Below are 25194 nucleotides of genomic sequence, written 5' to 3' on the forward strand. Positions count from 1 at the left end.
ATTTATGACTGTTAGTTACAACCTATGTTTGATTTCAGACAGACAGATATACAAGGAGATGAAACAATAAGTTAGTTTACCTGATACATAGGCAATTCACTTTTCTTGGCTTCACGTTTCAGGTCAGTAAAAGCCTGATGGTCAAGTCCTCGGTCAGGAACATTAAGGACACGGGCCAGACTTATCTGGCTGCGGGAATTGACCAAGAGATCAAGGTAGGAATAGAATACCTGGTAAATATACCTCTAGTAGATGAAGAGAGAAAGAGAAAAATATTAAAATTTTCATTCTTAGCAGAGATATGGGAGATGTCTGATGTGTGTATGTGTGCATTAGTGAGAGTTTGTGTGTATGATTCAGGACCATGAAGAAGAGCTAGTGTTCCTGCATTTAAGTGGAAAAGCTTGTATCATCATCATTTTTATGTCTTGACTGAATCCCCTTCCTGTTGCCAACCCTTACTCTTTTCACAAGCAAAGTGATGTTTCCTCATGACATGACATACTCTGAACATCTTGCTTCCCTAGGCATAAACATACCAAAGCACCAACATCTGGCAACTGACTTGGTAGACACCCACAAGATTATCAACCATCTTTCCAACAATAATCTTGGACACCTTTTCGAAATTCATACATCTAACACTTGTAGATATGTTTACAAAATCAAAAAAGCAACACAGCACCCATGACTTTTGGAAACATTTTTTCATGCTCAGAAATTGCTGAACCATAGAATAAACTACCTGCATCAACTGTTAGCTGTTGAGACACTACATCCTTCAAAACTTCCATGCTTCCTGAAATTTGCCAACAGTACACCTGATGCCCCCCCCCCTCTCATTTCTTCTTCCTTTTTTTTTTTTAAAGACTTTTCCACCGTTCACTTCCTGTGCCTATTCTATGTACTGTTCATGCAGTTTCAGTTACTTTTTCTGATGAGCTGTAGTGCATCTAGCACTGTATACAATAAGTTCATTATATATAAATACTCCAAGGTATTTTGTCTCACACTACCAATTCAATCATCTACTGCAGGCAAAATTATGATGACAAAAATATAAACTTTTATTAATTACATGTGTGGATGACAATTTACTGGACACAGCTTTTGGGGTTCTAACAGGGAGTTTGTCCTCACAAAGAACAGGTGCAGATGCCACTTGATTGTAATGGAACTTCACATCTTTAGAAGCATCAATAAGGGAATTTTCACTGACAATCTCAAGGATTTTCCTTGTGGAACAGAGAAACTGTACCATGGCTTTCTGGAATGAGAAAATGACATAGAAATAAAGATGATAAGATACAGGGAGAAAATATGCATGAAACATCATGCTTAAAATGTGTGTGTGTACACGTGTGTATATGTGTGTGTGTGTGTGTGTGTGTGTGTGTGTGTGTGTGTGTGTGTGTGTGTGTGCACACACAAACACACACATGGCTGTGTGGAGAAGAAGTTAGTGTAGATAGAAAATAGACAATGAATGTACAAACTGAACAGAGTGAGATATTTGCCCCTTCAGTGTGACAATCATGAGACAAAACTCTAGATAGGTAAGTATTAAAAAATACATAGATGTACAGATGTCTAGCTTCACTTCTACCCATTGATTGTGTTTTTTTTTTCTTCATTATTTTCAAAATAGTAACGTGGATATACAGAGTAAGAAAGTGACTCAGAAATGGACACTCAAAGAAGTGCTAAACATGACAGATGAAAACGAAAACCAATACCAAACAAAGCAGAGAGGAAGTGAGAGACCTGCAAATTACCAATATTGTATGTTTCGATGATATTTCACAATTTTTCTATGCCAAATGTTTCAAAATCTACCTGCTAGAAATAACAGTCAAATATTTGTCTGTGACTTTAATTCAAAATATTGTCATCGTCGTTTAACGTCCGCTTTCCATGCTAGCATGGGTTGGACGATTTTACTGAGGACTGGGTGAAACCAGATGGCTACACCAGGCTCCAATCTGATTTGGCAGTGTTTCTACAGCTGGATGCCCTTCCTAACGCCAACCACTCAGAGAGTGTAGTGGGTGCTTTTACGTGTCACCCGCACGAAGGCCAGTCAGGCTGGTATGGAAAAACTAAAAACATTTGAAGTACTTTATTTTGTGCATCCTACGACTCAAGCAATTACAGTTTGATTAAAAGGAATTAACCAAAATCTAAGAAATTGGAAAAAAAAGAAAAGGCAATCATCTCACTCAAAATATATCACCGATAAATTAATTTGAAGTTACAAGTACTGTTGGTAATAATATGGATTATATTCAATTGATCAATAGGATCAAACTCTTGGAAATGTGTGATTTGTATAAACAACTTTACCAAGTAACTTGGATGAACTAAGGTTCAAAATGATGTTTGCAGGTATTGTTTAAACTGAATACATAAAGAACACGTTCAACTGAATAAATACATATTTTATTGTGTCTGGGGAGAATCATTCTCTTTTAGTGCCTTATTACTTAACACACTCACTGGTTTGATTTCCACTTTATTTATTTTTTCTAAAATTTCATTGCTTCTTTGAACCAGTGAGTTTGTTAAAGTAACAAGGAACTAAAAGAGAATGACTCTTCTCAGACAATAAAATATGCTTCAACACACCAATTCACATAATCTTGCAAACCAAATACAAAAATGAAATACACATTTCTTTGTAAACAATTCATTTTCTGCTAATCTTTAGTAGCTGGCAATAGTAGCTTCATTTTTGTTGATTTTCCCTAATTTCAGATCAGGATCTGTGCACACACATGCACATGTGTTAGCATGGAAAGCGGACGTTAAACGATGATGATGATGATATATATATATATATATATAAAAATTAAGGTACTCAGAAACCTGGATGTTTGTACGTTTACAGATTTTTTGTTAATGTCACATATTAAATGAAGCGCTTTTCACCTAGTCGTGTAGGTTTTTCAAATTGAAAAACCTACACGACTAGGTGAAAAGCGCTTCATTTAATATGTGACATTAACAAAAAATCTGTAAACGTACAAACATCCAGGTTTCTGAGTACCTTAATTTTTTATATATAATTTCTGTACATCACCTCCAAACCTTCACATATATATATATATATATATATATATATATATATATATATATAGCCTATCTATCTACCTGGAATGTGTTATTGTAACATTGATAGTAAAATTCAAGAAGCTCACAAATGGATGCCAGTCAAGTGGTACTGGCATCGACCATGACAATGACTTCACTTGACTCAACAGGTCTTCGCAGGTACAGTTTATTGCCCAATGATTGAAGGGTACTCTTAAATGGGCCAGTTATGCTGCACTGGCTTAGGCCACGATTGCAGTCTCACTTGGCTTGCTAGGTCTTCTCAAGCACAGCATATCTTCAAAGATGTCAGTCACTTGTCATCACCTCTGTGAGGCTCAACGTTCGAAGAACGTGCTTCACCACTTCATCCCAGGTCTTCTTAGGTCTACCTCTTCCACAGGTTCCATCTGCTGCTAGGGTGTTACACTTTTTCACACAGCTGTCCTCATTTGTATGCAATATATGAACATACCAGTGCAGTTGTCTCTCTTGCACATCACATCTGATGCTTCTTATGTCCAACTTTTCTCTTGGGGTGCTTACACTCTGTTGTGTATGCACACTGACATTACACATCCAGTGGAACATACTAGCTTCATTCTCTGCAAGCTTATGCATGTTCTCAGCAGTTACAACCCATGTTTCACTGCCATGTAGCATGGCTGTTCACACACATGCGTCATACAGTCTACCTTTTACTCTGAGCAAGAGGCCCTTTGTCACCAACAGAGATAGGAGCTCTCTGAACTTTGCCAAGGCTGTTCTTATTCTAGCAGTTACACTCTCAGATCATCAACCCCTGCTATTGACTTGGTCACCTAGGTAACAAAAGCTATCAACTACTTGTAGTTTTTCCCCCCTGGCATGTGACGGAAGCTGTTTTATGCACATTTTCAGTGTTTATTGCCCCTGAGCAGTTGCCACACACAAAAACTATCTTCCCAGTTAGCCTTCCTCTGATATTGCTGCACCTTTTATATGTCCATAGCTTACACCAGGTACATCTTATGGAGTTTCTACCTATGCCTCTTCTAAAGATTGAGCAGGGCCATCTACCTGATGGGATTTGTGATTTGACTGCCTTCCTATTTATTAAGACTTTGGTTTTTGCTAGATTGACTCTAAGGCCCTTTTGATTCTAGACCTTGCTCCCACACCTGAAACTTCTCTAGTTCTGAAAGTGACTCAACTATTAGAGTAAGGTCATCAGCATAAAGAAGCTCCCAGGGGCATCCTGTCTTGAATTTCTCTATTATTGCCTGGAGGACTATGATGAATAAGAGGACTGATCCTTGGTGGACCCCTACCTGGAATTCTTCACTATACTCATTGCCAACCCTCATCTTACTGACAGCATCCTTGTACATGGTTTGTACAGCTTTCACTAACCACTCATCTATCCCTAGTTTCCCTATTGACCACAAAATAAGGGATCAGGGAACCCTGTCAAAGGCTTTCTCCATGTCAATGAAAGCTAAGTACAGAGGATTATCTTTGGCTAGGTATTTCTCCTGCAGCTGTCTTACCAGAAATATAGCATCAGAGAATTTTTTTTTGGCACAAACCCAACTGCATCTCGTCTAACTGTCTCCCTAATTAGTTGGGCTATGACCCTCTCCATGACTTTCATTACCTGAGCCAATAACTTGATAACTGTAACTATTCATATTTAATGCATCACCTTTACCTTTGTAGCAGTTGACTATGGTGTTGCTACACCAGTCATTGGGTAGGACTATGTATCACCTGACTGACTATATGTGTGACTAGACTATAGCTGAAACCCCCAGATATTTTTAGCATCTCTGCAGTGATTCCTGATGGGCTGGGGTCTTTCACTGTCTTCATACTCTTAATTGCTTTATCTACCAAAGTACTGTCAATTCGGATAGTTGGTCCCTCTGTTGGGTCAACACTCAGCAGACTCTCTCCCATTCATTCTTTTCATTCAGCAACCTTTCATAGTGGCATCTCCAGGTCTCTCTCTTTGCAGCCTCATTAAATGCAAGTGAGCCATCATCCATGCGGATACATTTCTCTCCTATGACATCATCATTCTCTCGCACACTGTCTTGCAACATGAAACACTAAATCTTTGGTCCTCACAACACAGAACATTGGCAAATTTTTTCTTATCTGCTTTCCCTTTGGCTAAGTAAACCTGTCTCCTAGCTTCTTTTCTGGCAATTTGATACAATTCCCTGCTACCACCATACTTCCAATCCTTCTATGCCTTTTTCTTTTCCCTAATAGCCCTGTCAACTACATATATTAAAACTACATATTAAAAAAAATTTTGAATAAGAAAGTAACTGTGTTTGCTTACCTCAACTGGATGACTAGGTAAACCCAAAAGGATGAAGGACTTTTGAGCCATGCATGTTAAATGGGCATCCTTTGTATTAGAACATTTCTGGTAGAAATTGAAGATGTCATAAAAGTCAACATAGTTACAACTGTTCAAAAATTGTTGGTATTTACTAAAAACATCCTCATCTGAAGATACAAGAGAGTCGGGATTTTCACTCAGAAAGCCATCTTCAGCAAATGCAGCTAGTTTTCTTTGCTGCACATTCTGAAGTGCAGTTAATACATCACTAACTGGAACATCAAAGTCACCAGTGGTCTGAAAAAAATACGAGATGGACTTTAGTGATAATATTTATAATTTCTCTCAAGAGTAAATAGTGGCATGTAAAGCATGATGTGGTGGATTTTTATTTATTTTTTTTTATCATTAATATTGTTCAGGCAGTTAGATTAGCAGAATCACTGGAGCATTGGACAGAAATGCTTTGCAATATTTGTTCTGAGTTTAAATCCTGCAATGATCAGTTTTATCTTACTTTCTTCTACTGGGCTCAAAAAAATTGACTAACCCCTGCCCTGCAAAACTGCTGGTCTGGTGCCTAAATTTGATGGTGGTGGATTGGAAGAGTCATTAGAGCTTTGCACTATTACTGTTTACTCCAGTTCTTTACATTCAGAGTTCAAATCCTGCCAAGGTCAACTTTGGCTGTTATCTTTTTGAGTTCAATGAGTTAAAGTACCAGTCAAATATTGGGGTCAGTATAATTAGCTTTCCTCCAAAATTTCTAGTCTTGTCCATATGTAATAAATCATTATTATAGTATAAAATATTACTAATGATAATTTATTTATCTATTAATGATTTGAGCATACATAACAATTATCAATTTTCAGTATGAAATTGACTGATATTATCAGTTGCCATATTCATAAGCCTAAAATACTCTTGTTTTGACTGCTCTCTGTTGATTTGATCACATCCTCTTCAACTCTGAAGCAATGAGAGGCAAAGTTCATCATAGTGGTTTTTGAACAGAAAATATTAACACTGAAATTTGGATACAGCAAATAATGATTACAAAATTACAAAATGTTCTAGCTCTAATTCATATGCTTTTGTTCTTGTCCCACGACAAGTTACCTTACCTGCATATTCATGTCAGCCAGGCACAGCTGCAAGGCACACAGCTCATCATCAACATTAAGAACAGTCACCCATGCATTCTTTGCATCACCAAACATTCGGTAAGTGTCCATTAAATAACTTGAGAGTGTTGTGGCAGCAGGAATATTTCCTTCAAGGCAGTGTTTGGCATCAATGATGACAAAATCTGGTAAAAAAGAAAAAAAAAAAAGGTTTCTCTACATTGCTTTTAAAACTCTTTGCCTTTATTCTTTTCCTTGACATAGACATTATAATTACCTTCTCTATCTTTAGAGATAAAAAAGAAACAACAACAACAAATATGCTTTAGCTTCAAAACTGAATAAGCCAAGTCCTATGATACATTGAATGGTCAAGTAGTTGTGCTTCAAAAGCAGTATTTCTTGATATTTCGTACAATAGTGAGATGAGATGCCATATTATGTATTCCATACATCTTCACACGTCTTTTTTCTGTGTATAGTATACCTATAAATTAATGTATTTCAGGTTTATAGATCAGGCGAAAGCACTGCAAAGTTATTATAATAATTCTGTCCTCTGGCAAAACTCCTCCACCACTCTCCCTCACATGCATAGCCACACACTCTCAATACCTTTACGTATCTACCATACTCCCCCCCCCCCAATCACTCCAATTTCTCTCACTGTCACTTGCTATCTCTAAATATCACCCTTTACACTCTCATGGAACATCTCTACCCCCTCTGTACAACATACATTCTCCCCATGCCACTTCTCTGTGGGGTGGGCCCTCTCTGTCTCTGTCTCTCTCTTTCTCTCTAACTTGCTTCTACCTCCATCTCTTTCTCTCTAACTTGTTCCAACCTCCATCTCCTTCCTTGTCTTACTGGAGTAACCAAGTATCACCTCTGTAGCAAGATAGCTATTTCTGCCTCTCTATCAAACTACAACCTCTTGCCCAGCATGTGACCACTTCTCCCAGTTCCACTCCTTGTCCCAGCTGAGCATTCTTGTTTTGCAAGCTACTTGGCAACACTGCAGGTGCTGGTGTCACATAAAAAGCACCTGTGCTGCTTCCATGTAAAAGGCACCTCTGCTGGCACCACATAAAAAATCACTTGTAATGGCACCATGTAAAAAGCACCCAGTAACTCTGAAAAGTGGTTGATGTTAGGAAAGGCATCCAACCATAGAAACCATGCCAAAACAGATGATAGGAGCCTGGTGCAACTTTCTGGTTTATCAGCTCGTGTCAAACAGTCCAATCCATGCCAGCATTGAAAATATATGTTAAATAATGATAATGATGACTAGTATTTAGTGAGCCAAAAATGTTTGAAAGTCACTCCATTAGATTTACAGCACTTGTAAAAAACAGGTAGCGTCTTCGTTTTTGGACATAGGGAAAAGCACCACTGATGCAATACTTCTGGTAAGACAGCTGCAGGAGAAATACCTAACCAAAGATAATCCTCTGTACTTGGCTTTCGTTGAAATGGAGAAAGCCTTTGACAGAGTCCCCTGATCCCTTATCCGGTGGTCGACGAGGAAACTAGGGATAGATGAGTGGTTAGTGAGAGCTGTGCAAGCCATGTACAGGGACACTGTCAATAAGGTGAGGGCTGGCAATGAGTACAGTGAAGACTTCCAGGTAGATGTAAGGGTCCACCAAAGTTCAGTCCTCAGCCCCCTCTTATTTATCATAGTCCTCCATGCCCCTGGGAGCTCCTCTACGCTAATGACCTTGCCCTAATTGCTGAGTCACTATCAGAACTAGAGGAGAAGTTTCAGGTATGGAAGCAAGGACTAGAATCGAAGGGCCTTAGAGTTAACCTAGCTAAAACCAAAGTCCTAATAAGTAAGAAGGTAGACAAAACACAAACCCCTTCAGGTAGATGGCCCTGCTCAATCTGTAGAAAAGGTGTAGTTGGAAACTCCATAAGATGTACCTGGTGTAAGCTATAGACACATAAAAGGTGCAGCAATATCAAAGGAAGGCTAACTGGGAAGATAGTTTTTGTGTGTGGCAACTGCTCAGAGACAATAAACACTGAAAATGTGCATAAAACAGCTTCCGTCACATGCCAGGGGGGAAAAACTACAAGTAGTTGATAGCTTTTGTTACCTAGGTGACCAAGTCAATAGCAGGGGTTGATGATCTGAGAGTGTAACTGCTAGAATAAGAACAGCCTTGGCAAAGTTCAGAGAGCTCCTATCTCTGCTAGTGACAAAGGGCCTAGGCAGACTGTATGACACATGTGTATGAACCGCCATGCTACATGGCAGTGAAACATAGGCTGTGACTGCTGAGGACATGCATAAGCTTGCAAGAAACGAAGCCAGTATGCTCTGATGGATATGTAATGTCAGTGTGCATACTCGACAGAGTGTAAGTTCCTTGAGAGAAAAGTTAGACCTAAGAAGCATCAGTTGTGGTGTGCAAGAGAGACGATTGCGCTGGTATGGTCATATGGAGAGAATGGATGAGGATAGTTGTGTGAAAAAGTGCCACACCCAAGCAATTGAGGGAACCTGTGGAAGAGGTAGACCCAGGAAAACTTGGGATGAGGTTGTGAAGCACGACCTTCGAACTTTAGGCCTCACCGAGGTAATGATTAGTGACCGGGACATTTGGAAATATGCAGTACATGAGAAGATCCAGCAAGCCAAGTGAGAGCATAATCTGTGGCCTCTGCCAGAAGGCTGGCTCACTTATTCGTATCTTTGCTTCATTGGACATTAAACTCTGCTTGTGAAGACCTGTTGGGGAAGTGAATTTGAAATCAAAATCAAACCAAGTTCGATGACTGGCACCCATGCCAACCTCTCCTTCATTGGACACTGAACTCTGCTTGCAAAGACCTGTTGGTGCAAGTGAAATTGAAATCGTAATTGAACCATGTTCGATGACTGGCACCTGTGCCAGTGGAGCACTAACTGCACTGTCTGAGCATGATCATTGCCAGAGCAGCTGTCTGGCTTCCATGCTAGTGGTCCGTAAATAGCACCATTTGTGTGTGATCGTTACCAGCTACGCCTTACTGGCACTTGTGCCGGTGGCACGTTAGAAAATCATTCGGATGAGGTCATTGCCAGTGCCACTGGACTGGCTCCTGTGCAGGTGACATGTAAAAAACACCATTTTGAGCGTGGCCATTGCCAGTACCGCGTGACTGGCCCTCGTGCCGGTGGCACGTAAAAGCACCCACTACACTCTCAGAGTGGTTGGCGTTAGGAAGGGCATCCAGCTGTAGAAACTCTGCCAAATCAGATTGGAGCCTGGTATAGCCATCCAGTTCACCAGTCCTCAGTCAAATCGTCCAACCCATGCTAGCATGGAAGGCAGACGTTAAACGATGGTAATGATGTTATCTGTGTCTCAGTCAGGATTATCTGCAAATGGGAGATGACTAGCTGTTGCAGATAGTTCAGAATTGCAAAGAAATTAGTTCTTGCATCAGCACCATCGAAGAGAAGATTATGAGAGCTGAAAGAAATTGTGGAGATTGAAATCACTAAGAAAGGTGAATTCAAAGATAAATACAGAAATCGTTTAAGCATAACAAAAGACAGTCAAACAGCTGTCAGAATTTTGGAGCATGGTAGAAGCAACAGATGAATCCAAAAGAGTGAGGAGGAAAATCTTTGAACCTGAGTAAGTGGATGTTTTATTGCTGTTTATTCAGTTGAGTGGTGGAGAGAGTGAATTCTAGATATATGCAAACACATACCACCTTTCTGAGTAAGGTTGTTATATCGGGAGTAACCTAGACAGCAAAGAGGTAGAGATTTGTGCATCAAAGAGGAACAGAATATGTGATTTGTGTCTTCCAAAACACAAATCACATATTCCATGGAAAGGAGGAAAGTTGCAGAGGGAAAGTAACATTATTTTGTATCTTTATCAGTCTCTTAATTGAAGAAAAAAGATCTTTAATTGTAGATCAAAACTGAATTTGTGGGCTCAATTTATCCATAATTCACAGTTAATGGGATTCAGGGACAATATTTTATGAGAATGATGTTTTTGATGATGGCTATCATCATCATCATCGTTTAACGTCCACTTTCCATGCTAGCATGGGTTGGACGATTTGACTGAGGACTGGTGGACCAGGTGGTTACACCAGGCTCCAATCTGATTTGGCAGAGTTTCTACAGCTGGATGCCCTTCCTAACGCCAACCACTCCGAGAGTGTAGTGGGTGCTGGACAGCATCATTCTTGGTACTGGATTGGTTATTATATTTTATTGGCCTCCAAAAGGACGAAAAGTATAGCTGGCCCTGTCAGGATTTGAACTCTGAATGTAAAGAACGAGAAAAATACTGCAAAGTACTTTTCTGATTAAGTAAGTATTCTACCAATCAACTGTAAGGTTTATGCATAATCATATACACATGAGCCAATGAAGAAGTCTTTATGCAGAAGCTCGATTTGTTAGCAAAAGCAGCCAGATTTTAAAATCACATTAAAAATAATAGATACATGGGATAATATGTTGTGTTGGCACTCCATCGCTTACGACGTCGAGGGTTCCAGTTGATCAGATCAACAGAACAGCCTGCTCGTGAAATTAACGTGCAAGTGGCTGAGCACTCCACAGACACGTGTACCCTTAACGTAGTTCTCGGGGAGATTCAGCGTGACACAGAGTGTGACAAGGCTGGCCCTTTGAAACACAGGTACAACAGAAACAGGAAGAAAGAGTGAGAGAAAGTTGTGGTGAAAGAGTACAGCAGGATTCGCCACCATCCCCTGCCGGAGCCTCGTGGAGCTTTAGGTGTTTTCGCTCAATAAACACTCACAACGCCCGGTCTGAGAATCGAAACCGCGACCCTATGACCGCGAGTCCGCTGCCCTAACCACTGGGCCATTGCGCCTCCACATGGGATAATATAGTCCCTGTACAAAAAGACAAGATGGTTACATCAGGAAATCCTTTCATCATAGGTCTGCTCAATGAGTTTTTGCTGGATAAAATAACAACCATACACACATTGCTATGAAATGAAGTGTTGAAACTCACCATTATTGCCATTAGAGGAGATATCTTTAACCAACTCAGTGAGTAGAGATTCAATGTTTTCTATCTCCCAATGAGAGAATAGGTAGACTGTTGGTTCTGTCATCCTGTCCAAAGAGAAGTAAATGTAAGTTAAAAGTTCATAATTTAGAAACATCCCCCAAATCAGTATCAAATTCCATTTTCAGTTGTGCTAAGCAGAGATCTGAACCTTCCTCTCAGGATATGGCACTGGTTTAACACAGTTTAATTTCCCAGGAAAAGAAATCTATTATTTACTCTCTATAAGATGAACATGAACTGAATTGATTTGGATCCTGTTCAGAAACACAGCAAAATAGCAAAGAGAGACTTTTTATGTAGTAACACAACTTACCAGGAATAACAAAAAAATTACACTCTAAACCAGAGTTTCTCAGCCATTTTTACCTACGGACCCCTTTAATTCCTATTTTACTCTACTGGATTCTTCGAGCTATTCAATGTTTAAAAAAACATATTTTTATAATTAAATATTATTAGGAATTGTATTAAAAAAATCATTAAAATATTTTGTGTATTAGGCATAGGAGTGGCTGTGTGGTAAGTAGCTTGCTTACCAACCACATGGTTCCGGGTTCAGTCCCACTGCATGGCATCTCGGGCAAGTGTCTTCTACTATAGCCTCGGGCCGACCAAAGCCTTGTGAGTGGATTTGGTAGATGGAAACTGAAAGAAGCCCGTCGTATATATATATATATATATATATATATATATATATATATGTATGTATGTATGTGTGTGTGTCTGTGTTTGTGCCCTCAACATCGCTTGACAACTGATGCTGGTGTGTTTACGTCCCTGTAACTTAGCGGTTCGGCAAAAGATATTGATAAAATAAGTACTAGGCTTCCAAAGATTAAGTCCTGGGGTCGATTTGCTCGACTAAAGGCGGTGCTCCAGCATGGCCACAGTCAAAAGACTGAAACAAGTAAAAGAGAAAAAAAAAAGAGAAAAATTTATTGCAGAAAAATTTTAACAAAATCATATATGGGCCTCCAAGGCCCACATGAACCCCAGTTGAGAACGACTGTTCAAAACTCTAAAAAGAGAAAGGCTCTATAGTATAATAGTGTATCTGAATAAAAGATGTGATGATTATAGTTCAAACATGCAACATTGAGCTGCGTAGTATTAATAACAGATATGTTAATGTAAACTTTAAATATATACAAGGAAGAGCATAGAGATTTTTTTTTTTTCTAGGGAATTTGGATGTAAGAGTTTGCAGCAGCGCCAGAAATAGAAACTATTAGTTATTCTGCTACTGAATCATGCAGTTGTCTTCTATGTAAAGCTTGTTAACTTTACATCTATGCCTTCGTGCAAGTAAAATGGAGAACAATGGAGATTTATTGGCATACTGATGGACATTTTCACATCATTGGCTGTCTTTCCAGCTTCTAACCACACAAACCAATTATAGTACCTCTTAGTGGTTGCTCAACCTGCTAGAAATAGCAGCAAAATCTCTTAAATTACATCCTACATGACTTGTGATGTTTAGTTATGGCCCATTATGATCCGAGTTCAAATCCTCCATCAAAGTCTATTTGTCTTTTCCTCTTCTGTTATTGACAAAGTAATTGTCAAGTACTGGGGCTAAATATCAATGGCATTGTAATAGAGGAGACCTTTAGAAAAGAGAAGGACACATAAGCTTACATAGTTCTAGGTACTCCTAAAAAGTTAGGATGATCATCACTGGAATACTCTAATCGTAGGCTTGCTCAATCGGAGTTGACGTGGGCCATAAAGGGACTTTACAGACTATGGAAAACATGGGGGTACACAATGATTAAGAGTAAAAAGGTTTCAAGTAAACTAATCCCCTCCTCTTTAAACACAGCTTTTGTATCTCATATCATAAGTTCCTGAGAATGATGATGATAAGAATTCATCATAATGATTGAGTTTCCTTTTCTGAACTTTACTACAATATATTGAAACTACAACTTCTGAATGCTCATGGCAAGGTATGCCTGTCACATATATGGGACAATGTCCTTAATAAGCATATACATGAAACCCAATGAGAGATTATCTATGCAACCACTCAGCTAATCAAACTGTTAAAAATAGCAGCTAAATCTCCTCGTAATTTCTTACTTGAAAAAAAACGCATTGGATAATCTAGTTGTAGATATACTATATTTGAACAAAAGTCTGGATGGTCATGACTAGAATGCCTTTAACCATAGGTCAACCTGATTAGGGATGAACTGAGGTTAGACACCAAACATGTACAAAACCAGAATTGTATGAAAACACAAAACATCCAACTGGTATGTGATTTGTGTCTTCCAAAACAAATGGGAGATTTGAGAATGATGCTTTTGATGTAAGAGTTTGCAGCAGCGCCAGAAATAGAAACTATTAGTTATTCTGCTACTGAATCATGCAGTTGTCTTCTATGTAAAGCTTGTTAACTTTACATCTATGCCTTCGTGCAAGTAAAATGGAGAACAATGGAGATTTATTGGCATACTGATGGACATTTTAAATGGACATGTTAAAAATAATTGCTTAGGAGGAGTGGGTTAGAGGACAGCATCATTCTTGGTACTGTGACATGGGAAATTTTCTCAGGATGCCTTCTGTATCCATAACATATAGTTAAGTAATATCATGAATGAGCTGCACCTTCATTAAAAACAAAATGATCACAGGAATTAATAACACTTATCAAGGGTGAGGGAGACAACCCTAAAATTTAATCCATTTTCCTTGTTATTAATGGAAGGGTTGTGAGGGTTGAATCCTCAGGCATCTCTTTTGCAGGGTCCTATCAAAAGCATCCGTCAGACTTTCCAGCTGGATTCTCAAGCGCCAACTGTGACTATGGATATTATTCAGCCATATCATCCTTGGTCTATTCCTAGGGCTCCTGCCTGTTGGTGCTTGAAAGAATCTGTCTTGCAACTCTTACCTGCGACATTCAAATCACATGTCTGTGGTACCAGTGTTACAGCCTCTTAGTACAGAGAAATAGCAGCTCGACTTGGAGAGACTTTCTGATCTCTGAGCTATACACCTTATCGAGTAACATTACTTTTGAGATCCTTTGGAAGAGCCCCATTTCCTCCGTTTATATTCACAATTGTACTTTTTCGGTCATTACCCAATATTTATGACCACAAAAAATCGAATTTTTTTTTAACCAATCTCTCATCTTCTGGTGATCGAATGTTGGAGCTGGTACATTATTGTACCAGTATCAGCAATTCTAGCATCCAATTCCGCCTTCTTCTCCCCATCACTCCGAAATTCAAATTGATTATAAATTGAATGTGAACATGCAGTAAAAAGGAGTTTGATCTATGGTAGGTAGAGGGACAAATATGGAAGGTTTTGGTTTTGGCATCCTCAGCCTAATTTTATTCACAGACTGGAAACATTCACTCATTAAGCAATTTAAATTAATGACATGAAAGAAAAGAATGCTTTCTGCATGAAGAACATAGAGTGGAAGTTAACATAATATAGTGAGTCCAATATAATTACATTCTCTCATCGCTCAACAGTGCCTTTTCAACATCCAGTATATTCCTTCGAGGCACTGTCATGGTATTAGCTGTCAGAATTGAAAGTAGAACTGACAAGGAACGTTACTGCTGGTTTGAGTTGATTCTTTGGCTACTGACTAGCCGGAGCTATCTATCTGTCTGTCTGTCTATCTCACTATCTCTCTCTCTCTATCTATCTATCTATCACTCGTTCACCTCTGTTTGTGTCCGTAGAATTTATCAAATTAGAAAACGCAAATTTAATATAAAAATATAATTTTCAACAGAGAGAATTTATCAAAATAGAAAACAAATGAAGTTTGAAGTTTAAAAATAATAGGATCGACCACTCACGACTAGCGAGCGCGGACGCGCGACTGCGCGTTCGGGACCACTCTGCTTTAGTAGTACCCTTATACTCTGTGTGTTTTCAAACGCATGGATATAGGTGTCAAATTTGTTCCAATAACTTTCGAGTGATAGATAGATAGATAGATAGAGAGAGAGAGAGAGACAGACAGCTCGCTCCGGCCAGTCATGGTATTAGCTGTCAGTAGCCAAAGAATCAACTCAAACCAGCAGTAACGTTCCTTCAGATTTTTCTACTTTCACTTCCGACAGCTAATACCATGACAGTGCCTTCGATATTAAGACGGTTCTTTTAAGACAAACATACAGAAAGCCAGGAATTCTATCGGGGCAATGAGAGCAGTCGTTTAACCTATTAGAAATAGCAGCCTAATTTTCTTCAAAGTACGCCTATCTAAAAAAAGAAAGATCCAAAAAATATATTGAAGATGGGATGGTCGTAGTTAGGCACTTTGGTCAATCAGACATACAAAAATAGACTGAAGAGTGGAGACTACGTGCAACTCTTAACATTACATATAAAGTAGATAATAATAAAAATAATGAAATTATCGTGTCTAGTGCTCAGGTGCACTCTAGCTGTAACAACTCTCTTTTCGAAGGAGTATGTCTCAGACTACATTATTAAACATGTTATTTCAGATGTTACGAGTGCAATTTAAGAAAGATTTTGGTTGCTATTTCTAGCAGATTAAACAACGACGTAGACAGTCGCGCAGTAACTAACTCGCTACGACCTGCTATTTCAAACAGCTGATTCATTGCGCCATATTCTCAACAGTAAGCAATTTTTAATAAACTAAATACATTAATACATTTTATGCCCCGTTTGCTTCGCTGTACTTTATAAAATGAATTAAAAACCGGGGTTAAGCAACAATACCTACTCATAAGAAAACATTGCAAAAACACCTAACTTTTATCTTTGTCCCATACACATAATACTAGGAAAGTTACAAAATCTCTCTCTCTCTCTCTAATATATATATATATATATATATATATATATATATATATATATATATGGGACAAAGATAAAAGTTAAGTGTTTATATATATATACAGAGAGAGAGAGAGAGAGAGAGTGGGGTATTTAGGACTTCGTCTGTATTTCGTTTGCATGCGAATACAAAATTTATTCTTTCTCTTTTTATAGCTAAATTTGCTGTTAGGAAATGAGATAGACACATTCGTAACCAAACGAAAGGAAAAGCACGAACGTCAAAACATTCCATTTTCTTACAATCCAATAATGTGAGAAAAAGAAAGAGAGCAATAATTTTCTGAAAGTTTATTGAGCTATAATCCGAAAACTAAAATTTCTTCTTCAAAAATGGGTAAAGTGTTCGAAGATTTACTGTCAATAATTTGTTTTTTTTAGCAAGAGTAGCTGGAAAACTTAAATGAGGTGTAGTAATGGGTGATGGAAGAAAGTGTCACATACCATAACAAACTGGAAAAAAATTTAACTTTAATAATTGTCGCAGTCAACTGAATTTTGTTGTTCGTTTAGTTGGTGGTGAAATTATTTACAACTATAATGTTTAAGCTTTAAGTTAAACAAATACACAGAAACACAGAATGGAAATAATTGTAACGACAAGAAAATATGCATTTTGTTAGTAAATTAACAATTGTTGAAAAAATAAGTTATTGGAAATATTTATTCGTTTTGTAAACAATACTTTACATTTATTTGACAATAGTTACCACGTAGACCAAGCTATGAAAATAACCAAAGTAGTATATAAAGAAAATAACACGATATCATAACATTCTGGTTAAGTTTAAAAAAAAAACTATTAAAGATAATTTAGTAAAATAAGGATAGACGTTTAATTAACGCTTAAAGTAATTACCTTAAGTGGCTGTATGTTATTGTTCTCCGAAAACAGCGACAAGGTTTGTACGAAATTTGAAATTCGTACTATGTTGACGTCACTGTCAACGAACCAATCAGATGATAATTGACATATGCAGAGGTTGTGAAATAGGTTGCTCTTATCTATTCCTGACGAAATGAACTTATGATCAAAAGCATTCCATCTGTGACCATCACCTCTTTTCTACATCAAGATCTACAATGCTGTGCAAGGTTTTCTTCCCCCTTGTTGAATGACTGGTATAAGCCGAGCGACTTTACAGAGACTCGTGTTGGTTCGCGTCACTTCGTGGAGAGAAGATCGTGACATGGAGAAGAAAAGTTCTCAGCCAGAAACTTTAGACTTCGTCTCTTCTCGTGGCATACGAAACTGTCTTTTACTGACGCAGATCTCCAGTTGCTATTTTTTGGATTCTATTTATTTATTTATTTTTTACTTCGCTGACAAGTGTCAGAGAATAACTGAAGATTACTTCGCGATTTCGTATTGAGAGGCAGGGGAGGTCGATTGGACTTGTTCGTCATCTTACGCAACTCGGCCAAAATTTTGAGTGAGATTTGGTGGAAGAAAATTGTTTGGAGATTCGTTGAAAGACAGTTCTTGTTCTTGGTTGGGGTACTTTTGGATCTATTTTAAAACGGGGGCCACAGTTTTCATTAATGTTTTACGTAGTGTTTTTGGTACCGAAAGACTTTCAAACTTCGTATACTTATCTATTATCGAAATAAGACAATTTTTTACATGAAATAAATTCGAATACAAAAATTTTTTTCTGTTCTATAACACAAAATAGATAAGTATACGAAGTTTGAAAGTCTTTCGGTACCAAAATCACTACATAAAACATAAATGAAAACTGGTGCCCCCGTTTTGAACAAGATCCGAAATGGACCTCAATCTACCAAATGCTGGATAGTTATATAATAATAATAATAACAACAATAATAATAATAAATGCCCGGATGCAGTACTAGGCAGTGGCTCTCATGGCTTCTGATCTTAATTGATTAGAAGTGTTATCATGAACATTTTTTGGTCTTGGTATAAAAAGTTGGACTACAGCAAATATTCTGCTGAATACCACAATTTGCTTGTCAGTTGTTTGACCTTAACCAGTTGAGCATATCCCTTAGCAGCTGACGATATGTGCATCTCTGATCACGAGCAGAAGTAGTGGGGAGCATCATAGCCATGTGTTGAGAGGAATTCTTTGGGGTTTGAATAATTCACCTTTGGAAACGTGTGTTTTGCTCAACATCCTTAAACAAACCTTGTTCACAGACCTTTTGAGTGAGATGGGCTACGCGACCCCAAAACATACTATCTACTCCAATTATGAAGAAAATAGAGGATGAAACCAATAAACTGTCTACAGTCTGTTTACTCTATGTGAAAGGCCTCCGAAAAGATACAAAAACTATGCGGCCTATATGACATCAGGGCAGTATTCAAGAGTAATGCAACACTTTGTAAATATCTCCTTCGGGTAAAACCACCAATAGAAGAGAATATGACCAAAAACTGCGTGTACACTATCCCATGCAACTGTGGTAAGGCTATACAAAGGCGAAACATGTTGTCCCCTCAAAATAAGGGTAGATGAACATCGCAAAGCTATGACACGAGGCGATATTGATAAATCGGAAAAATGGAGACCATCTTCCCCTGTGAGATGAAGTTAAAATGATAGACAGAGAACACCACTGGAAAATACGAAAACTAAGAGAAGCAGCACATATGCTAAGACACAACAACCTCCTATGCAGATATGAATAGCATAATAATAACATCGAAAAAATACCATAAGAATGAGAATCTAGGTTCGAAATTTCCCCACGACACCTGATGAAGGCTGGAGGGTGAGAACAAATATCCGTCAAATGTAAATAATTGATTTAACATATTAAATATATAAAATTTGATTTAACATATAGTTCAGAGGACTATATGTTAAATTTGTCTGGAGAATGTTCCCATTGACAAATATATAAGCTGGAAAATTAATATTTTTAAAATATATATTTGAAATATGAAAAAACTGCGAAAAAAAGAAAAAAGATACTAAAGTTGTCACTGTAATTTTAGTTTTCCCATGAATAGTACCTAACAAGATTTTATTAAATTTCGTATATTAAATTTATTTAGCCTTGAAATGGTTAAACATTTATTTTGAAATCCTGTACTTAATTAAGAAGGTAACTATTTTCCGGTAACACCGCTGTACATTATTTCATACAAACTTTCACGTTTTGTATTTTCTGGCGATTATTTGTTATGACAAAACGAAAATATTCTGCGACGGTAGTAACCGAAAGTTCCAAAGTACGTATCTTTTGTATTTCTCATATTTATAAATTTAATTCTGCCATATGCTATGAAAATATTTAAAGTTGTTATCTCTCTGTTTTGATGTTTTCGCCCTTCCACATTCCACGTGGTTAATTCACATCATTTGAAAATTTTGCAATACAGTCGTCTTCATGTTAATCTTTTTTGTTTTGGTTACAGAATATCAAGGCAGCCGATTAATATTTTTAAAAGAAAACTGTTAATATTCCCTGCTTATTTTTCAACAGTTGATTATTTTAGTTAAGAAAGTATTTTTCAAGTATTCAGGTTGCATAACAAAATATTTCCTGCAAAACAATGTTTCCGAAAAGTTTTTACTAAAACATAACTTTCAACTTTAGTAACGCAAACTTTGTACTTCTCCAGAAACTCATGACGATGAAGACTTCATTTATTCTGTTCAAATAATTTCGTCACCCTGTTGAAGTGCTTACCCGAAGTGGCCTTCCTTGATTAACTACAAACTATATCTAATGCAGAAGGCTTCGCGATCATATTTCCTGCATAGATTCTTAAAACGTTGGAAATGGTAAGCAGGAAATAGAGCACCTGAAGTATTTTCATCTCAACCGACAGAGAATATAATTCGATTCGGATAACATAAATCTATTTATATTTTACATTTTTTTGTAACTATATTCAACACGCCCTTATTTAAGATCTTATTGTGTGATTTTAGACAAATTAGCCTGCTATTCCTAGCAAGGTGAGCGACTGCATAGAAACTATTGGTGGCGGTCGTAGTAAGCTGGTGGTACCTGTGTCGATGTTGAAGGTAATGATACTGGTGGTGTGTTCTAACTTCTCTATCATCTCACCTAATACCTTATCACAGCAAGTGTTGTCACCTCATTCATCGCATCAAGATCGTCTGCCTGCCATATGTGACAGTTCTTTATGTGATTCTCTGAAAATTTTTACACATTGTTGTGAAATGGAATCGAATCAGCAATACTCTTTAATTTCCATTGCCCTATAAAGGGCATTGGTATCCCATAATCCCCCATCTCCACATAATTACATAACCAGCAAGGACTAAAATCCCATTTTAGCATCTTAATGACTAAAATTTTTCTGAAAAAAATAGAAATGAGATGATCATGATAACCTTTTTTTCCTTTTGAAATTATCCTTTTTTTTTTTTCAATTACAGCAAAACTTGGAAAAAGTAGGGAGTACGAAAAAGATTTGTGGTGACAAAAATGTAATACCTCCAACAGCTGAAGAAATGAAAGAATATAAAGAAATTGAAAATCTTCAACATTCTTCTCTTTTCCGAATGCAGGCAAGTTATGTTTTATTTTAGATGAAACAAATCTTCTATAAGTTAGTCTGTAGAGTGGAGACCAGTCTCCATGATCATTGCTGGTACTCCCAGATTGGTGGGAGATGTTTGGAGAACAAAGTGAAAAGTTGGGGTAATTCTACAGAGTTGCATTTCTGAGGTGTAAGGTCTTGGGTTAGCAGATTTGAGCAGACCAGGAAGTGTCACACATGACAATAAGAGGTAAGTCTGAGTGAAAAAGGTATGTAGCAGGTTCAGAAGCAGTGGCAGAGAGAAAAAAAGAGAGGAAAACAATGTCTCAAGAATTAGTGGTTGAAGTATGTTGGTGCCAATCAGTTAAATTTAGTTTACTATATTGCATACTATGTCAGTAGCGCTGTTTCAAATGTGAAATATTCTGTGAGTTTGTATTCTAAGTTTCTTGTCTATTGTTCTCTCTTTTATAACTCTCACCCTAATAAATGTTTCTATCATCATACTCTTAGTCCCTTCACCCACTCACTCTGGTTCTTATACTCTTCTATTCACCTTCTTGATCACATCACTAATATAGATGGATGAGTACAATAAAGCAATGTGCATTTGGTAGGTGATGATGAGCTGGTTCAGTAAAGTCTCTTGTTTATGGATCTAGAGAAAGCTGTTGGGAGTGGGGGTCAGAGTGAAGTAGATAGTGTTTGATGAGGCAATAAGAAATGTAGGTAAACAAATGATGATGAGATGGGAGTCCTGGAGGAGTAAATGATAATTATGATGAAAACAGGTGAAAAATATGCAGATCCAGGGCAGGGTCATTCATATAATTTAGATGGAGAATAATTATTTTTTGACATTTTCAATACAATCAAAATAATACAGTTTCATTTATCAAAAGCCACTTCAAGCTATCATTTTCTAAACTAGATCCTGACTTTAAGACTAAAGGTCCATGTGTATGTGTAAAAGATTCATTCCAATGAAAAGAAAGCATATTTGTTAATCAGCTTTTGTTTGAAAAATGGAAATGAATATTTTAAATTGAGAACAGTCATTGATACTAAGTGATGTTGGTTTCTTTTTAAAGATTAAAGAGCTTTTGTCAGAGGTAAAAGTGAGTTTTGCGAAGAGAATGAAAATAGAGAAAAGTGTACAGAAACTTGTCGATGTCTTACAGAACTTACCTAAAGGTGAAAGCTACCAGGTAAGTTATTCTTTTATCCAAGTGTTTATTGTTTGATTTGCAAGATTTTAAAGTTAGTCACATTTCTGATATCAAAGATATTGTAATCATGATGCTGGTTTTAAGAAACGCTTCATAAAATAAACTGTAAGAGGGAAACTAAAGGTCATTGTATATATTTATTCTGTTCTATAGTAATGCATAAATAACATTTGGTTTCAGGGTTAGAGTTGTTGTTGACACTATTTATTGTCACAAATGATATAAGGAAGGATATTCCTTTTATATTTACAAGATGCAGGTATGCCTGTTTAGTAAGATGTCAACTATGTGGTTTCAGGTTCAGTTCCTGGGTTGACCAATCCCTTATGAGTAACTTTGGTAGGTAGTGCTGGTACAAAGCCTACTGTATGCATGTGTGTGTGTGTGTATGCCTGTGTGAATGATCACACTAGTAAGAGTGGGGCTTGTTTTGTTCAGTTTGGGAAAACTAGAAAAAGAGATAGAATACAATAAGTGTAGTAAGTCCTGAACTTAAGGCCATGTGGTTAGTTGTTCAGCACTTTATCCTCACAGCCATTGTGCTTTTGTACACTCTATACAAATTATTTTCCAAAATGAGAAAAATATATTCTTTTTTTCCAGTTAAATGATCAAGAATGGGTTCAGAAATGTGGTCTTTCAGTTCCTTTGGTACAGAAACCCTCTACAGTTGAAGGGACATTCTGCTTTCACCCACCATCATCAGTCAATATTATTGGTAGTTTCCCATTAGACACCTGTCTTAAACTAGGGCTCCATGTTGACATTGCTGTGAAGATTCCAAAGGTAGGTATTAATATGAAATATTTTGTGGATTCAGTTTAAGATATATCAATATTTCATCTTAGAAATCAACATGAACCCATAAGGTGTCAACCTACTGAATATTGTTGTAATTAAATATGATCTTTAAATTAATGTTGGTCATATCTTATTATATCTTATTCTCTTGTGGCCCTTTGCATTAATGTCACTGGTAATCATAGTTTCTCATTGTGCATGCTCATGATGAACTGTCCTATACCATATTCACAATATACAGTATTCATAGCAACAGTTTCAATGGTTGCTATACCATTAATTCTTGTGCTAATATGATTATTAAAGTTCAGAATCAAACTCACACACAAGCAGTCACTTCATATTCAGAACACTTTTGTTGTGTGATGTGACCTTGCCAAAGTTGATCTCATACTTGACGTGTGTAAAGTTTCGGATATATACATTTTGGACTCATCTTATAGATTCCCAGTATTACCTTTACAGACTCCCAGGAATCTGTGAATTCCAGACTGGGAGTCACTCGTTTAAGCTATTAAAGAATAATAGGAAAAATAATCAACTAATTTCTTTTTTGTGTCAACAAGAAGCCATTTCTGTGTTTTCTCTTTTTTATTTAACTCTGATTTAGAATTCGTTTTTATCACATACAAGATACAAGGATTAAAGAAGATAAATTATTTGCTATAAATTTCAATCAAAATAGATTTGTAGATCCTGAGTAGTTGCTAATCTGAGTCTGACTGGATTTAATTCCCAGTCGGATTGTTTTTTTAAGAACTGATCTTCTATTATTGAAGGCCATCTTGCAGAAAGTAAGTCTATGAACTAATCTACTTCAATGTATAAGATAATTAGTTCAATATATTACAAAAGACCATTTTGTTTTGTTTTTAAGAAATTCTTTGATACTAGAGACTTCCTGAACCAGCGGTATATCCGTAAGAGAGCTCTGTATTTGGTGGCTTTGGCTGCACACCTGAAAAATGAAGCATTTGTTGAAGAGTTGAGCTTCACTTACCATCATGGTGATCCTTATAAACCAATACTTATAGCTGTTCTTCGAGGTAAGATGATCTGTGTTTGATAATGTTTCTTTCAAAAATTCATTTGTCTATTCTATTTTATTTTAATCTCTTTTTGTGAATTACAATTTAATGTGACCAGATCAACATGCAAGTTCTTGATAAGTAATGGATAAAAAATATATTTCTTGTTAAGACATTTGGAAATTTTAGATCATTGTGTGTGAGATGTATTTTGTTCTATTATTGGCAAATATGAATGTTTTTTTGGAGACTTTGCTAAATAAATATATTTATTTGTCCTTGACCATGTTTCTTTTTCTGCAGATTTTGAGCTACAGATATTTTAAACCCTAATTAGTTATAATGATTGTTTGTAATTGGAACAAATTTGTTAGCTTATCGAACCATGTTTGTATCAGAACTAATTTTGTTTTAATCCTGAGAATTTCTTACACCTCTAATTTCCAATATTCAGTGTTTTTGTGTTATGTTTAATAAATGTATTGTAATTTTATGTCAATTATAGTTTATATCAAGATAATTATATTTCACATCAGCTTAATAATTTTTATGTAATTTAAAATAATATTTATTGATTTAGGTAAATCAATAATGTATTATGAAGTAGTTGCCTATTGTATTTCTTTCTTTCTTTAAGGAAAGAGTAATTAATCTTGATGTTATAAATTAATGTCTACTGATCCTGGTGTTAGTTTCATGTTTTTTTTTCTCAAAACTATGCTAATTTATTCTTGCTATTCTCTTATATTGATCATTGCCTATAAGGTTATGCGAACTCTTTAATGGAGTTGTTCTGTCCTTATCCTCTATATTGCTCTTTCATAAATAATTTGGCGGTGCATCAGCATGGCTGCAGCTCTGAGCTGAAACTACAGAAAAAAAAAATGGACCTTAATTCTTCTAACTTCTGTTTCAGATGCCAAAGATAGTTGTGAGGTTCACATTCATCCAGTGACCACTTATTTTAAACATTCACGATTTTCTCACAACAAGTGCAATGTGCGACAGGCTTGGTTTTATTCAGGAACTGATGTCGAGGTCAAGGGTAAGAACTCTTTTCCTTTATTTCTATCTCTCTTTATTTACATTAAATTTTAAATCTTGTATTGAAGATAATCTTTAATTGTTGATTTGGTATATCATCATCATCATCATCATTTAATGTCCATCTTCAAT

General features: G+C 36.8%; 2 protein-coding genes across 4 annotated transcripts in view; one reads left to right on the plus strand and one right to left on the minus strand.

Moving 5' to 3' along the window:
• Positions 1–17469, minus strand: part of LOC149136502 (PCNA-interacting partner-like) — a 35516-nt gene extending 18047 nt beyond the window's left edge. For both annotated transcript variants that reach the window (XM_089348809.1, XM_089348810.1), the window contains exons 1-6: positions 17331–17469; positions 11561–11664; positions 6550–6734; positions 5420–5719; positions 1079–1267; positions 81–245 (exon numbers count right to left, since the gene is read on the minus strand). In XM_089348809.1, coding sequence (XP_089204935.1) covers positions 81–245; positions 1079–1267; positions 5420–5719; positions 6550–6734; positions 11561–11663 — 942 coding nt within the window. In that variant the 5' untranslated portion in view covers position 11664; positions 17331–17469. The remainder of the gene's footprint in view (positions 1–80; positions 246–1078; positions 1268–5419; positions 5720–6549; positions 6735–11560; positions 11665–17330) is intronic.
• Positions 17470–19565: 2096 nt separating this feature from the next.
• The window catches only part of LOC106871530 (nucleolar protein 6), a 36194-nt gene continuing 30565 nt past the window's right edge, over positions 19566–25194 (plus strand). The window contains exons 1-6 of one of the 2 annotated variants that reach the window (XM_014918029.3): positions 19566–19676; positions 20857–20988; positions 22052–22168; positions 22793–22975; positions 23868–24036; positions 24935–25063. In XM_014918029.3, the coding sequence (XP_014773515.2) occupies positions 19629–19676; positions 20857–20988; positions 22052–22168; positions 22793–22975; positions 23868–24036; positions 24935–25063 (778 nt within the window). In that variant the 5' untranslated portion in view covers positions 19566–19628. Of the gene's footprint in view, positions 19677–19783; positions 20479–20856; positions 20989–22051; positions 22169–22792; positions 22976–23867; positions 24037–24934; positions 25064–25194 lie in introns of those variants that run through there. The other variant, XM_014918030.3, reaches the window with a different exon arrangement.

This window comes from Octopus bimaculoides, chromosome 3, assembly GCF_046866305.1.
Source record: "Octopus bimaculoides isolate indiv1 chromosome 3, ASM4686630v1, whole genome shotgun sequence".
In the NCBI taxonomy this organism is placed as follows: domain Eukaryota; kingdom Metazoa; phylum Mollusca; class Cephalopoda; order Octopoda; family Octopodidae; genus Octopus; species Octopus bimaculoides.